This window comes from Salmo salar, chromosome ssa27 (genome assembly GCF_905237065.1).
Source record: "Salmo salar chromosome ssa27, Ssal_v3.1, whole genome shotgun sequence".
Classification (NCBI taxonomy): Eukaryota; Metazoa; Chordata; class Actinopteri; order Salmoniformes; family Salmonidae; genus Salmo; species Salmo salar.
The window spans coordinates 32,919,604-32,932,907 of NC_059468.1; the positions used below are offsets into that span (position 1 = coordinate 32,919,604).

A 13,304-nucleotide genomic window follows, 5' to 3' on the forward strand; every position below is an offset into this window, starting at 1 on the left:
AACAGGTGATGTAACGTTTTTCAGTTGAAGTGTAAACTCAGTTGGGATATCACTGTTAACTAGGAATTGATTATAGTGAATTGTATGTTTATTTAATGTCTCCACTGCGATTTGATGTTCTGGAGGCTGTGAGTTGCCTTGGCTACAGGATTTCACAGCTAGGGTCTCATAATTGGATAGTTAATGTGAACGGTGTGTTCTGTGTTGAGAGCATGGTATTGGAGCAGGTCATCTTGTATCTATGACATTCTAAAAAGCATTCCGAGGTCACGTTGACCGGAACGGAACCCTGGGGCTGTGTGTGTGTGTGTGTGTGTGTGTGTGTGTGTGTGTGTGTGTGTGTGTGTGTGTGTGTGTGTGTGTGTGTGTGTGTCGTGCCAGCATGCGACGTGCGCGCGCACGTGTGATCATACCTCGTTTCCGAAGTAGGCCAGTGCTGCTGTTCCTGCCCTGTTGAGCCCATATTACCTCAGCCAACATCATGCAGCAGCTTACAACATGTACTACACTGCAGATATTTAGGCTTCAGGAGCTGATGCTAGAAAGCCTAGGAAAACAGTAAGACACAGCCCAAGGCAAATAAACAGCCTAACCCCCAAATGAGAGATGGTCTGTTTTGGTGGTGGCTGCCGCCCCAGCTGCCTGGTAGGGATTATGTGTGTGTGCGTGCGTGCGTACGTGTGTGTGGGGGTAAGAGGCTCTTGGTCTCTTCTTCCTCATCAAAGGCCAACTCCCTCCTCTCTTAGGTGTTACTATGGTAATTCCACACTGTTTACTATAAATTACACACCTACAGCTAAACTACCAGTCAAAAGTTTGGACACACCTACTCATTCCAGGGTTTTTCTTTATTTTTACTATTTTCTACATTGTAGAATAATAGTGAAGAAATACAAATTATGACATAACACATGGAATCATGTAGTAAGCAAAAAAGTTTTTAAAGAAATCAAAATATATTTGAGATTCTTCAAAGTAGCCACCCTTTGCCTAGATGACAGCTTTGCACACTCTTGGCATTCTCTCAACCAGCTTCATGAGGTATTCATCTGGAATGCATTTCAATAATTCCGAAGATTATTCCTATTGGTAAAATACCATGTCCATATTATGGCAAGAACAGCTCAAATAAGCAAAGAGAAACGACAGTCCATCATTACTTTAAGACATGAAGGTCAGTCAATCCGGAAAATTTCAAGAACTTGAACGTTTCTTCAAGTGCAGTCGCAAAAACCATCAAGCGCTATGATGAAACTGGCTCTCATGAGGAACGCCACAGGAAAGGAAGACTGAGTTTCCTCTGCTGCAGAGGATAAGTTCATTAGAGTTACCAGCCTCAGAAATTGCAGCCCCAGTAAATGCTTCACAGAGTGTGACAGACACATCTGTCAGATGATCTCCGCATGTGTGGTTCCCACCGTAAAGCATGGAGGAGGAGGTGTGATGGTGTGGGGGTGCTTTGCTGGTGACACTGTCAGTGATTTATTTAGAATTCAAGGCACACTTAACCAGCATGGCTACCGCAGCATTCAGCAGCGATACGCCATCCCATCTAGTTTGCGCTTAGTGGGACTATCATTTGTTTTTCAACAGTACAAAGACCCAAAACACCTCCAAGCTGTGTAAGGGCTATTTGACAGAGAAGGAGAGGGATGGAGTGCTGCATCAGATGACCTGGCCTCCACAATCACCCGACCTCAACCCAATTGAGATGGTTTGGGATGAGTTGGACTGCAGAGGGAAGAAAAAGCAGCCAACAAGTGTTCAGCGTATGTGGGAACTCCTTAAAGACTGTTGGAAAAGCATTCCAGGTGAAGCTGGTTGGGAGAATGCCAAGAGTGTGCAATGTTGTCAAGGCAAAGGGTGGCTACTTTGAAGAATGTAAAATCTAAAATATATTTTGATTTGTTTAACACTTTTTTGGTTACTACATGATTCCATATGTGTTATTTCATAGTTGTGATGTCTTCACTATTATTCTACAATGTAGAAAATAGTAAACATTAAAAAAAACCTGGAATGAGTAGGTGTGTCCAAACTTTTGACTGGTACTGTATGTGGGACTATTGTTGAGAGGTATGCGTTAGTGATGCATTTTAAACGCTCCCCAGACAGCCAGCCAGGTTTGTCCCTCCCTCCCTGGAGATCAACAGGGCCTGGGTCCAGACCACTGTAGCTGATACTGTAGATCAACAGGCCCTGGGTCCAGACCACTGTAGCTGATACTGTAGATCAACAGGGCCTGGGTCCAGACCACTGTAGCTGATACTGTAGATCAACAGGCCCTGGGTCCAGACCACTGTAGCTGATACTGCAGATCAACAGGGCCTGAGTCCAGACCACTGTGGCTGATACTGTAGATCAACAGGGCCTGAGTCCAGACCACTGTAGCTGATACTGTAGATCAACAGGCCCTGGGTCCAGACCACTGTAGCTGATACTGTAGATCAACAGGGTCTGGGTCGAGACCACTGTGGCTGATACTGTAGATCAACAGGGTCTGGGTCGAGACCACTGTGGCTGATACTGTGACTAGATCAACAGGGCCTGGGTCCAGACCACTGTGGCTGATACTGTGACTAGATCAACAGGGCCTGGGTCCAGACCACTGTGGCTGATACTCATTCCAAAATCATGGGAGTTGCCCCCCCCCCTCTTGCTGCTACAACAGCCTCCACTCTTCTGGGAAGGGTTTCCGCTAGATGTTGGAACATTGCTGCTGGGTCATGCTTCCATTCAGCCACGATCATTAGTGAGGTCGTGCACTTATGTTGGGCGATTAGGCCTGGCTCATAGTCGGTGTTCCAATTCATCCTAAAGGTGTTGAAGTCCGGGCTCTGTGCAGGCCATTCAAGTTCTTCCACACCGAACTTGCCAATCATTTCTGTATGGACCTCATTTGTGCATGGGGGCATTGTCATGCGGAGATAGGAAAGGGCCTTTCCCAAACTGTTGCTACAAAGTTGGAAGCACAGAATCATCTAGAATGTCATTGTATGCTGTAGCATTAAGATTTCCCTTCACTGGAATTATGGGGCCTAGCCCGAACCATGAAGAAAAGCCCCAGACCATTACTCCTCGTCCACCAAACTTTACAGTTCGCACTATACATTCGGGCAGGTAGTGTTCTCCTGGCGTCCGCCAAACCCAGATTTGTCCGTCGTAAGCTTGACTCATCACTCCAGAGAACGCTCTTCCACTGCTCCAGAGTCCAATGGCGGGGACCTTTACACCGCTCCAGCCGACGCTTGGCATTGCGCATGGTGATCTTAGGCTTGTGTGCGGCTGCTCGGCCGTGGAAACCAATTTCATGAAGCTCCAGACAAACAGTTCTTGTGCTGACGTTGCTTCCAGAGGCAGTTTGGAACTCTGTAGTAAGTGTTGCAACTGAGGACTGATGATTTTTAAGCGCTTCAGCACTTGGCGGTCCTGTTCTGTGAGCTGGTGTGGCCACTTTGCGGCTGAGCTGTTGCTCCACTTCAAAATACCAGCACTTACAGTTGATCGGTTCAGCTCTAGCAGGGCAGAAATTTGACGAACTGACTTGTTGGAAAGGTGGCATCCTATGACTGTGCCATGTCAAAAGTCACTGAGCTCTTCAGTAAGGCCATTCTACTGCCAATGTTTGTCTATTGAGATTTCATAGCTGTGTGCTTGATTTTATACACCTGTCAGCAACGGGCGTGACTGAAATAGCCGAATCCACTAATTTGAAGGGGTGTCCACATACTTTTATTCAGTGCCTTCGGAAAGTATTCAGACCCCTTCTAAAATGTATTAAATACTTTTTCCCCTCATCAATCTCCACAAAATACCCTAAAATGACAAAAAAAAACTTTTTATGTATATATATTTTTTAAACATACAGTTGAAGTTTACCTACACCTTAGCCAAATACATTTAAACCTAGTAAAAATTCCCTGTCTTAGGTCAGTTAGGATCACCACTTTATTTTAAGAATGTGAAATGTCAGAATAATAGTAGAGAATGATTTATTTCAGATTTTATTTTCTTTCATCACATTCCCTGTGGGTAAGAAGTTTACATGCACTCAATTAGTATTTGGTAGCATTGCCTTTAAAATTGTTTAACTTGGGTCAAATGTTTCGTGTAGCCTTCCACAAGCTTCCCAGAATAAGTTGGGTGCATTTTTGGCCCATTCCTCCTGACAGAGCTGGTGTAACTGAGTCAGGTTTGTAGGCATCCTTGCTCGCACACGCTTTTTCAGTTCTGCCCACAAATTTTCTATAGGATTGAGGTCAGGGCTTTGTGATGGCCACTCCAATACCTTGACTTTGTTGTCCTTAAGCCATTTTGCCACAACTTTGGAAGTATGCTTGGGGTCACTGTCCATTTGGAAGACCCATTTGTGACCAAGCTTTAACTTCCTGACTGATGTCTTGAAATGTTGCTTCAATATATCTACATAATTTTCCTGCTTCATGATGCCATCTATTTTGTGAATTGCACAAGTCCCTCCTGCAGCAAAGCACCCCCACAACATGATGCTGCCACCCCGTGCTTCACGGTTGGGATGGTGTTCTTCGGCTTGCAAGCTTCCCCCTTTTTCCTCCAAACATAACGATGGTCATTATGGCCGAACAGTTCTATTTTTGTTTCATCAGACCAGAGGACATTTCTCCAAAAAAGTACGATCTTTGTCCCCATGTGGAGTTGCAAACCGTAGTCTGGCTTTTTTATGGCGGTTTTGGAGCAGTGGCTTCTTCCTTGCTGGGCGGCCTTTCAAGTTATGTCGATATAGGACTCGTTTTACTGTGGATATAGATACTTTTGTACCTGTTTCCTCCAGCATCTTCACAAGATCCTTTGCTGCTGTTCTGGGATTGATTTGCACTTTTCGCAGCAAAGTACGTTCATCTCTAGGAGACAGAATGCATCTCCTTCCTGAGCGGTATGACGACTGCGTGATTCCATGGTGTTTATACTTGCATACTATTGTTTGTACAGGTTAACGTGGTACCTTCAGGCATTTGGAAATTGCTCCCATGGATGAACCAGACTTGAGGTCTTAGCTGATTTCTATTGATTTTCCCATGATGTCAAGCAAAGAGGCACTGAGTTTGAAGGTAGGCACTGAAATGCATCCACAGGTACACCTCCAATAGGCTAACTTACATCATTTGAGTCAATCAGAAGATTATAAAGCCATGACATAAAGCCATGACAAGCTATTTAAAGGCACAGTCAACTTAGTGTATGTGAACTTCTGACCCACTGGAATTGTGATACAGTGAATTCTAATAGAAATAATCTATCTGTAAACAATTGTTGGAAAAAGTGCTTGTGTCAGGCACAAAGTAGATGTCCTAACCGACTTGCCAAAACTATAGTTTGTTAACAAGACATTTGTGGAGTGGTTGAACAACTTGTTTTTATGACTCCAACCTAAGTGTATGTAAACTTCCGACTTCAACTGTACCTTATTTACATAAGTATTCAGACCTTCTTTTGCTATGAGATTTGAAATTGAGCTCAGGGGCATCCTGTTTAAATTGATCATCCTTGATGTTTCTACTACTTGATTGGAGTCCACCTGTGATAAATTAAATTGATTGGACATGATTAAGAAAGGCAAACAATTGTCTTTATAAGGTCTCACAGTTGACAGTGCATGTCAGAGCAAAAACCAAGCCATGAGGTCGAAGGAATTGTCCGTAGAACTCCGAGACAGGATTGTGTCGAGGCACAAATCTAGGGGAAGGTACCAAAACATTTCTGCAGCATTGAATGTCCCCAAGGACAAGGTCGCTTCCATCATTCTTAAATGGAAGAAGTTTGGCCAAACTCAGCAATCGGGGGAGAAGGGTCAGGGAGGTGTCCAAGAACCCGATGGTCACTCTGACAGAGCTCCAGAGTTCCTCCGTGGAGATGGGAGAACCTTCCAGAAGGACAACCATCTCTGCAGCTTTCTACCAATCAGGCCTTTATGGTAGAGTGGTCAAAACGAAGCCACTACTCCATAAAAAGCACATGACAGCCTGTCTGGAGTTTGCCAAAAGGCAACTAAAGACTCTCAGACCATGAGAAACAACATTGAAATCTTGGGCCTGAAGCCAAGCATCACGTCTGGAGGAAACATGGCACCATCCCTACGGTGAAGCATGGTGGTGGCAGCATCATGCTGTGGGGATGTTTTTCCGCAGGAGTATTGTGTTAAAAAAATTCATCCATTTTAGAATAAGGCTGTAACTGTGGAAAATGTGAAGGGGTCTGAATACTTTCCGATTGCACTGTGTGTGTGTATGTATGTGTGTATATATGTATGTGTGTGTATATATGTATGTGTGTGTATATATATATATATATATATGTGTGTGTGTGTGTGTGTGTGTGTGTGTATATATGTATATATATATATGTGTGTGTGTGTGTGTGTGTGTGTGTGTGTATATATATATAAAATCTCTTGCTGCGCTTTGTAAACACAGATCTAAAATGAGAATTCACAAACGCATTCTATCAGCAGACTGCGCTCTAACTGATTTGTACTGTAGCTACTGTTCTCCGGTGCTTTTCTCTTTGTAGCCAGCCTATTTCTCAGGTAAAATGCAAGATTAACTTTTTAAGCAAAAAATGTGAAATATAGCTGGCTACATTATTTTTATGATAGGCCTACACATTAGACATATGGACATGCATAGTGTTAGCTTTTTCATTGTAAGCTCATTTACTTGTGGCTGCCAGCCAAATAGCATTGCACTTCTGTTTATTTTCTGCTGAATGTGTTGCACTAATGTATTTTCTGTTAAGGAAAACTATAGTTGCACGTCCCTGATCACTCTGTTGAGGAAACAAAACACTTTCAATATAAAACGCGACTCAGCTGGACTCACCTGCTCCCACTTTCTTCCGCTGTGCTATTTACTAACAAACACGTGACTGGATAAACTGTTCTGGGGAACTAAGTAAGCTTCATAATGTAAAATAATGTGACAGATGGAATGAAGAACACAATCTGCTTCATCTCCTAATGTATTACACAAGTTAACTGCAGATATTTACTTATAAAAAAAATCTACAAATATTAAAATGTATTGAAAAACGTCAAATAAATAGTTTCAATGGTATTGAGAAACCCTCCCAAATACCCTGGTATACTGTATATACGGTATACCGCCCAATCCTAGTATGCATGTCATTGCAGTGGCATGCAAACCAATGCTTTCACCACTGTGGTCACCTGAACTTTCATTTGAAACAACTTTGTGAAGCTTAGAAAATGACAACAGAGAACACTTCCAGTACAGTCAACACAACATTCCAAAGTGCTATGGATGAGATTCCAAACCTTACTATTTCCCAGGAGCATCGTGTCGTTAATGCTCCAACACATCGCAACGAAAGTAGATCTAGTGTTAATCTGCCAATCGTTTTCACAAGATTCTACATGTAAAATTGGTGCGCTAATTATGTTCAGAGGTGCTAAGTACTCTCAGCCAGCAAATGCTATTGGTGTGTCTGAGCCCTAAGGCCGCAGTCTATCTCTCTCTCCCCAGGACTGGCAGTTTGATGACGGCGCACCCCCTCCCTCTAAGGTGGTGGAGGACTGGCTGAGTCTGCTACGGTCCCGTTTCCTAGAGGATCCAGGCTGCTGCGTAGCTGTGCACTGTGTGGCTGGACTGGGCAGGTGAGGGGACCAGTTCAGTTGGTAGAGCATGGTGCTTGCAACACCAGGATAGTGGGTTTGATTCCCGGGACCACCTATATTTAAACTGTATGCACACATGACTGTAAGTCACTTTGGGTATATGCATCTGCTAAATGGCTATTATTATTATTGATACTCTGTATTAGGGGACCAGTAGGATGCTCTGTAATGAATAGACAACAGTGTTTGAGTATTCATGCATATCATTGCCTATAATCAGATCAAGGGGACATTTTTGATTTAAGGTTAACAAGGTATCACAGGGAAGAGGATCCAAAGAGGTTGTGTTGCCTGTCACTGAGCTTTGCACAGTGCTTACCAAGTTTATCTTCCAGTTGGTTAAACCTGGGTCAAGGGAGGCTCATTCTCACTGTACCCTCACCTCTCCAAGTTCAAGGATAGGATATGCACCTCTGGTTGCGTCCCGAGTGGCACCATTCCCTGTACACTATATATGGTGCCGTTTGGGACATACCCATTGTTAATCTCTAGGGAAAGGAAAAGGGTAAGACAGATAATGGCGGCGAGTGTCCTTCTAGCTCAGCGCTTCAGCGTGAGTTTTCCCAGTACCCACTCTTCCTCTACACAGCCACAATGAGGTAGCCTGGTAACCAAAGGAGTCGGCAAGAAATCACAAAAACATCTGGGACCAGACTAATGCGTAGCTGCCCACCCCATCAAACTGAACAACCTCTTCTAGACCTGTGTCTGTAGACTCAGACCCCCTCCCTGTCTCCCCTTCTCTCTGAGGGCTAGCTAGCTAGCCTAGCACTGGGCCAAAGTCAACACAAACAGTCCCCTTGGTGCCCCCGTGCTGCAGCAATTCAGTAATCCCACAGTATTATTAGAGGCACCGGGGGGTGAAGTCTGAAGACGAAACAGGAAGGAGGCATTTGTTTTTGCGGTCCCCTTTTCACTGTACGTACGCTGGGCTCTTTCCATGACCTTTTAGCTGGGATCAGGCCCGGCCCCAGTCGGAGCGGAGCAGGGGCCAATACCCTATAATTGAATCTGCTGTTCCATCCCATTCCATCTAGTGTTTATATCAGGCCCCAGACCAGCAGCCCAGTAACTAGAGATGACCCTGGATCCACCCCTCTGTCTGCAGCAGGGATAGGCTAACTTTCCCTCCTGTCGTTTTGAAGCTGTGAAGGGAGAAAGTGAGCCATTCTAGCTAGCAACCGCCCCACTGGGACAGTTGGTGTCGCTCCCCACTGGGACATGTTTTTGAACAATAGGACAGTATTATACTGATCAGACTTTGTGTAAACACAGTGTGGCTGCTGCTCTTCTTATTAGAGAGTGTGGCGCGCACGCACACACACACAAACAAACAGTACAACAGAATGTATTGGGGTAGAGTCATAAACCAAGTGACATGGGGGGAGGGGGCCCCCGCCCCTGGCAGTCTGGATTTGGGGGCAGTATAACCCTGGCAGTCTGGGTTTGGGGGCAGTATAACCCTGGCAGTCTGGGTTTGGGGGCAGTATAACCCTGGCAGTCTGGGTTTGGGGGCAGTATAACCCTGGCAGTTTGGGTTTGGGGGCAGTATAACCCTGGCAGTCTGGGTTTGGGGGCAGTATAACCCTGGCAGTCTGGGTTTGGGGGCAGTATAACCCTGGCAGTCTGGGTTTGGGGGCAGTATAACCCTGGCAGTCTGGGTTTGGGGGCAGTATAACCCTGGTAGTCTGGGTTTGGGGGCAGTATAACCCTGGCGGTCTGGGTTTGGGGGCAGTATAACCCTGGCGGTCTGGGGGCAGTATAACCCTGGCGGTCTGGGGGCAGTATAACCCTGGCGGTCTGGGGGCAGTATAACCCTGGCGGTCTGGGGGCAGTATAACCCTGGCGGTCTGGGGGCAGTATAACCCTGGCAGTCTGGGTTTGGGGGCAGAACAACCCCATCTCTGACGCACGTCTCCCTTCTCCCCAAGGAGCGAGGCTCAGCTTTTGAAAGGGTGCCAATGTTTTCTTGGCCAAACTTATTTATTTTCATACGTTTCAAATGGGAAAGACTATTTCAGCACCCTTTTTCTCTGAGCGAAGGCTCACTAAGAGGGGGTTGCAGGCTTAAGTTTAGGTTAAGTGTTTTGGATTTGTGTGTCTAACAGTAAAAATCTTAATGGCCCATGATTGATTTGTTTTGAAACGTTCACAGACTATTATGTTCCTGGTTATTCTGAGAATTGCCATGTTTTTGTGGCGACTTACACATCTTTATCCCCGCTCCTCATTAAAAAGACCCAAAACTCTGAGGTTATGGCGGAACGAGCCCCCTTCCCTTAACCCTATTAGTAAGCAGTGTTGCGCTAAAGCTTTTGTGGATTAAACAGGTTAGTGGAAGTTTGTCTGGCTGAAAGCACATAGCTCTGTCTGTACCTTGTAAGGGATGCTCTGTTTGAGAAGGTTGTGTATGGGAGTGCACACACACACAGCCATTGTCTCACACTTTGCCTTTCTATGTCCCACACACTGGGGGGAAGTTTTCATCTGGGTACACATCTAGCTTTTCCTTCCCCAATCCTAACCATAACCATTAGTGGTGGAAATGCTAAACTGATCCCAGATCAGCATCTAGCAGCAACTTCACCCTCCATGTCCCAAGCTTTCACTGTTTCTTGTAAAGGGCACCACTAACCAGCTGTACTTTGGCCCTAGTATTCTGGAGGAGTCACTGTCCTATCCAGCCACAGGTTGTTCTGTTCTGTACAGTAAGGTATAGCAGGGTGTCCCCTACCATTTGTATAGTTGGCCTTAGCCCCCTATCTATCCTCTCCTCTATTGTACCCTGCCTAAAATAATTTGGTTTAAATTTTGGTGCCGGAGGGCCTGAATGAAGCTTAGGGACCCTTTGCATTCCATCTGGAAAGGAATCTAAGAAAGAAAATCATCTTTCTATATCAGTTAGTGAAGTGATTGTTTCTGACTGGCCTGCTGTGGATGTTCTGTCTTGGCAGAGCCCCGGTACTGGTGGCGTTGGCACTGATCGAGAGTGGTATGAAATATGAGGACGCCATCCAGTTTATCAGACAGTGAGTATCTCTCACTATCTTTCCGTCTCTGTTCTTCTCTTCTGTATTCTGCCAAACTCTCTTGATCTACTGCGGTCATGTTATGAAACGTGTTGCTCTTGGGTAATATTGCGTTCATTGTCATGGCTGTCAGACACACCTTTTTTGGCTGATTTAAAAGCGTGTTATGAACAAGTGGCCCTGTTATTAGAGAGGATATGAACCTCTTCAGATGAGGTCTGTTGAGCTCAGTTCTCTTACTGTAGTTACTTCTTGAATATCCATGTTTTTTTTGTTTTCCAGGAAGCGCCGAGGGGCGATCAACAGCAAGCAGCTGACCTACCTGGAGAAGTACCGACCCAAACAGAGACTGCGCTACAAAGACCCACACATCTTCAAGAACAAGTGCTGCGTCATGTGACCCCCCCCAACCCCTCTCCTGCTCAGCCAATCAACTGCCTGCCACCGACTGATCTGACCCCGACAGACGAGTCCACAGCCAATGCACTTTGACTGAACTTTTGAGAACTATTGGATTTATAAATCATGAACTGACCTGAGCAGCTCCACCAAAGGGTGTGATGTCTCCCTGGTGCCTAACGACAGCGCTTACTGAGGGGGTCGATGGATCCAGCCAAGACCTCCTTGAATCTGACTTTTTATCCAAGAGCCAGGTGAAGGTAGCTTGGAATGGATGGTGGACGTGGCATAGGACGTTGACTCTCGCCACATTGAACTCCATCATAACCATTGGGTGGTGCCTCGCCGCAAATGACTTGACTTGGTAATTGTACCTCCAACACCCCTTGCTACCAAACGGTGGTAGCGCCTCAACTCATGGTCTGAAAGACAGCCAGCTTTAGCTGTATGAATATAAAACCAATGTGAATCATGGGATTTTTTGTTTTTTGTGCCTGGTTGCCCCTTTTCCTCCCTGCCTAGAGTAGGTACTGGCCTGTTCAGTCCTTGTTCCAATGACCTGATGTTTACTGTAATATATTTTTGTCATGATGCCCTTTTCTAGCTTGAATATTCAGTGGGCTTGCAGATGAGAACAGAGGGGTTAGGATGGTTACAGGAAAAGGGTGGGGTGCACTTGGATGATAACCAACAGGTTTAGTTGTACTGTACCTCCATTTTGTGACTGATGTTAGGCTAGGTAGGATGGTTATTCACTTACACTGGCTCACAGGTGTATGGGAGGAAGTAGGGTCAAATTGCCCCTAGACTCTGATCTTGGGTCAGTTTTGCAGTTTCCCCACTAATGTTTAAAGGTTAGGATTTGAGGGGAAGCTGATCCTAGATCTGTACCTAAGGGACATAGACTGAGTAGAGCACTTTATGGCTCTATGGTCATATCCTGTACTGAATATGTGTCCCTCTCTCTACCATACTCTTTGTTACAGGGAGTTAAAAGCTGTTGCTGAATTCAAGGGTCACGTCGAAGCACTTTGATTTGGTTTACCCCACCCGCCCCCATTGGCATAGTTGGTTAGGCCAACCAGAATGAATGCAAGTTCTGCGTTGTTTTCTAGCCCAGGTTCTCTATCAGGTCAACTCTTGTACAGGTGTAGTCAGTTTACACCTCACCAGACACACAGCCTTGTCTCTGTTCTCCGCATTGAAGTCGCCTTCTGTCTGCCTTTTGAAGAAACCACCTTCAGCTGTATAGAAATAAAGTGTTTCAGTCATGGAACTGCTCATTCCTGGTGCTGTCTGGTATGATGAGCTGAGTGGGAGTAGTGTAAGACATTGGATTATGTAAGAGGAGTGTGAAAATATGACACAGCAGTAGCAGTCATCCACTTTTTGATTGACTCACTACTTTAATTACTTTCCCAAGAAATGCTTCCACCTGCTGGACGTAATGAGTAACTACAGGGTGTGGATTTAACTTCGATGGATTCGATCCAAAAGATGGTATAATTAGCCTTATTAATAATATACAATGTAATCAGAGTATTTCAAATGTTATGGAATAGTAATATTTGGCTCTCTGAACAGTAAAAATACCTGTTTTGCCAAGTAGATGGTGCCTTTGAGTTATGGGTAGACCTCCATAGATTTACAGAGGTGGATTGACCTGTTCATACGTGGTGATGATCTTGGCCACATGTTAAGGTGTAGACGAGTAAAATAACTGATTGTGGACATACTCACCACCTCCAGAGGTAGACTGGACAAAAGAATACCTTTTATTTTACTAGGCGAGTCAGTTAAGAACAAATTCTTATTTTCAATGACGGCCTAGGAACAGTGGGTTAACTGCCTTGTTCAGGGGCAGAACAACAGATTTTTACCTTGTCAGCTCGGGGATTCGATCTTGCACCTTTCGGTTACTAATCCAACGCTGTAACCACTAGGCTACGCTGCCGCCCCAAATTTGGTAGTCTTTACTGTGTGTAGGGGCCCACGCTCATATTCCATTCTTCCACTTCAGCAGGACCAGAACCCTGGGCCATGTTTCCCTTCCTAACCTTCCCCAGATGGAAGAGACTCTGGGCTAGCCTGGGAATCCAAACTGTTTGGTTTCGATTCCCAGGCTGTATCCCAAATGGCACCCTGTCAAAAGTAGGACACTATATAGGGAATAGGGTGCTATTTGGGGTGGGCCCAGAACTGACCCA

General features: G+C 45.2%; 1 protein-coding gene across 5 annotated transcripts in view; it reads left to right on the forward strand.

Annotated features, from left to right (window-relative positions):
* The window catches only part of LOC106588968 (protein tyrosine phosphatase type IVA 3), a 56,326-nt gene extending 43,946 nt beyond the window's left edge, over nucleotides 1–12,380 (forward strand). For 4 of the 5 annotated variants that reach the window (XM_014178561.2, XM_014178560.2, XM_014178559.2 and 1 more), the window contains 3 exons: nucleotides 7,518–7,648; nucleotides 10,624–10,698; nucleotides 10,981–12,380. In XM_014178561.2, coding sequence (XP_014034036.1) covers nucleotides 7,518–7,648; nucleotides 10,624–10,698; nucleotides 10,981–11,098 — 324 coding nt within the window. In that variant the 3' untranslated portion in view covers nucleotides 11,099–12,380. The remainder of the gene's footprint in view (nucleotides 1–7,517; nucleotides 7,649–10,623; nucleotides 10,699–10,980) is intronic. The other variant, XM_014178563.2, reaches the window with a different exon arrangement.
* Nucleotides 12,381–13,304: the final 924 nt, after the last annotated feature.